The following is a 2134-nucleotide window of genomic DNA, read 5'->3' on the forward strand; positions in this document are numbered from 1 at the left end:
TGATGTTAAAAGGAAATTCAGACTCACTTAGCATCGATTCTAAGAGAACTTTTGTCCCACTAGCAAAGGAGACTTGTACGGCTCTGATTTCAATTTTTCACGGTGAGAAAGTAGCCTTCGTTCCATGTAATACAATAAATATCTCNACCGTGCACATCTATGTGAGCATCGATGAGGTGTCACTCACTCATTGGATGTGATAAATATAGAAAAATTGTGTATCCAATAGGTGAGCGACACCTCATCGGTGCTCACATAGATGTACACGATAGGTGTGCAGCATATCAAATCTAATATATATCAAATCTAATATATATATATATTATAGGTTCATGTGAAATATAAAGTGACAAATTGATCTTGCGGTTGAAATCTTGATCTCGATTGATAATACTCACAGGGTACACCAATTAATTACAACCACACAGCACCGCCGTCGGCTGGGGAAAAAAATCAAAATCAAAATCAAAACTTCAAATTCCTACCTTTACATACTTCACTAAAAACCCAAATTCCATCGTTATAATATGCATGGGTTTTTTCTTAGCTAATATAAACACAAAAAAAAAGTAGAAGATCAAGAAAATTACTGCGGTAAAATCAAATAAACAATGAAATATAATACTATATATTCTCCTTGCTTTGTTCACCATCTTGTTTCTACCTAAGCGTGGATGTTAGAGCCTCGAAAACCTCTCGATGACAAGGGATAGTGAGCCCGTTTTCGTGATCGAACCCGAACTCTTCTTCCGCACGTTGCAAGAGGCTCTGAAACTCAGGCCGATTCAGGAACGAAATCGGGACAATGTATCTACTCCTGTTCTCTCCCACGTACACCACGAAGTGTCCCTTGGGCACATCCAGTGGCAGCCCTTCTTCTTCGTCGTCGAAGCCTTGCGACCTCTTCCCTAGGCTCGAGCAACGACTCAATATTTTCTTGATCACCGCTTTCTGTGACATTTTGTTGGATTTCTTGATGGCCATTTTCGGATTTCACTCTCTTTTCTTCGGAGAATATGATACGCCGTATATATATATATATATAATGATCAAGAGGGAGATTTTGGGAGAGGGTAAGAAAATTTAATGATTTGTTGAAAATATTGCATGTGGTTTGTGGGGTAAAGAGATAGATATATAGACCAGGAGGGTGCAGGTGTTGGTATGCTAATCAAAGAAATATGATTTTACCAAATATTGTTGGCTCTCATCAAGACAAATAGGGTCCCCTTTTTTCTTGAATATAATTGAGTTTTAACAAACAACTTAGACCGATAAGGAGCCAGAAAATTTAATTCAAATAAACATTGAGGGGTTTCGAATATTTTAATCCGGATATATAGTGAAAGGAATATATTATTGTTTATTCATTTTGGCTAAATTGATAATATCAATTTAATATTTTGACTTTCTAGATTATAAAATGTTGTTTGATTTATTTCTAAATGATAAGATCTTGGTTTATTTATCTCTTGATATTATAGGATTTGTTTTTAATATGATTTTTATCTCTAAGATATTTTATCTTTGTTTAAAAGAGTTTTATATTTAATGAAAATCTGGTTTGCATATTTTCTAGGACTCTTTTAGATAACTGTTTCTAGGTCAAACATTGGATATAAATATTGAGGAACTCACGGCCACGAAGAGAGAGTTTTCAGAGAGACTGTGAGCCTTTTCGTGTGAGTCTCTTTAGTCTAAATTTTTTTGTGTGATCGGCTGATCATTTTGTGCAGCTGTTGAAATTTTTCGTGTGATCGGTTGATCACTTTACGCAGCTGCTGGAGTTTTTTTGAACATACACAAGTTCAGTATCGAAGATTTTCGTATGAAGAATTTGGGTGATTGATTCACAGATTTATCGTGTTGCTGATTGGTGTTGACGACACTCAAGAACAACAGTGCGTGAAGTGTTGGGTGAAGAGACTGGTTTCGTTTGGTTTTAAGCAATAAGATTTTTGGTTTATGCATCTATTTTGAGTTTGGTTTATTTTGATGCATATTAATTCCTTAGAGTGTCAATGAATTTAGTTTTGTTATACTCACTAGTATTGTTTTGGTGTAAGTGATTTACATAATTTTCTAGTGAATTTTTGCTATGATGTATTGCAAAAGTATTCGTACTTGTGCATAA

General features: G+C 35.0%; 1 protein-coding gene across 1 annotated transcript; it reads right to left on the reverse strand.

The window, feature by feature from the left end:
• Nucleotides 1–358: 358 nt before the first annotated feature.
• LOC140975898 (protein SMALL AUXIN UP-REGULATED RNA 51-like) lies at nucleotides 359–1102 on the reverse strand. Its single transcript, XM_073439825.1, has one exon. The coding sequence runs from the start codon at nucleotides 982–984 to the stop codon at nucleotides 661–663; it is 324 nt and encodes a 107-aa protein (XP_073295926.1). The 5' UTR covers nucleotides 985–1102; the 3' UTR covers nucleotides 359–660.
• Between the last annotated feature and the right edge of the window lie 1032 nt (nucleotides 1103–2134).

This window comes from Primulina huaijiensis, chromosome 4 (genome assembly GCF_012295235.1).
Source record: "Primulina huaijiensis isolate GDHJ02 chromosome 4, ASM1229523v2, whole genome shotgun sequence".
In the NCBI taxonomy this organism is placed as follows: domain Eukaryota; kingdom Viridiplantae; phylum Streptophyta; class Magnoliopsida; order Lamiales; family Gesneriaceae; genus Primulina; species Primulina huaijiensis.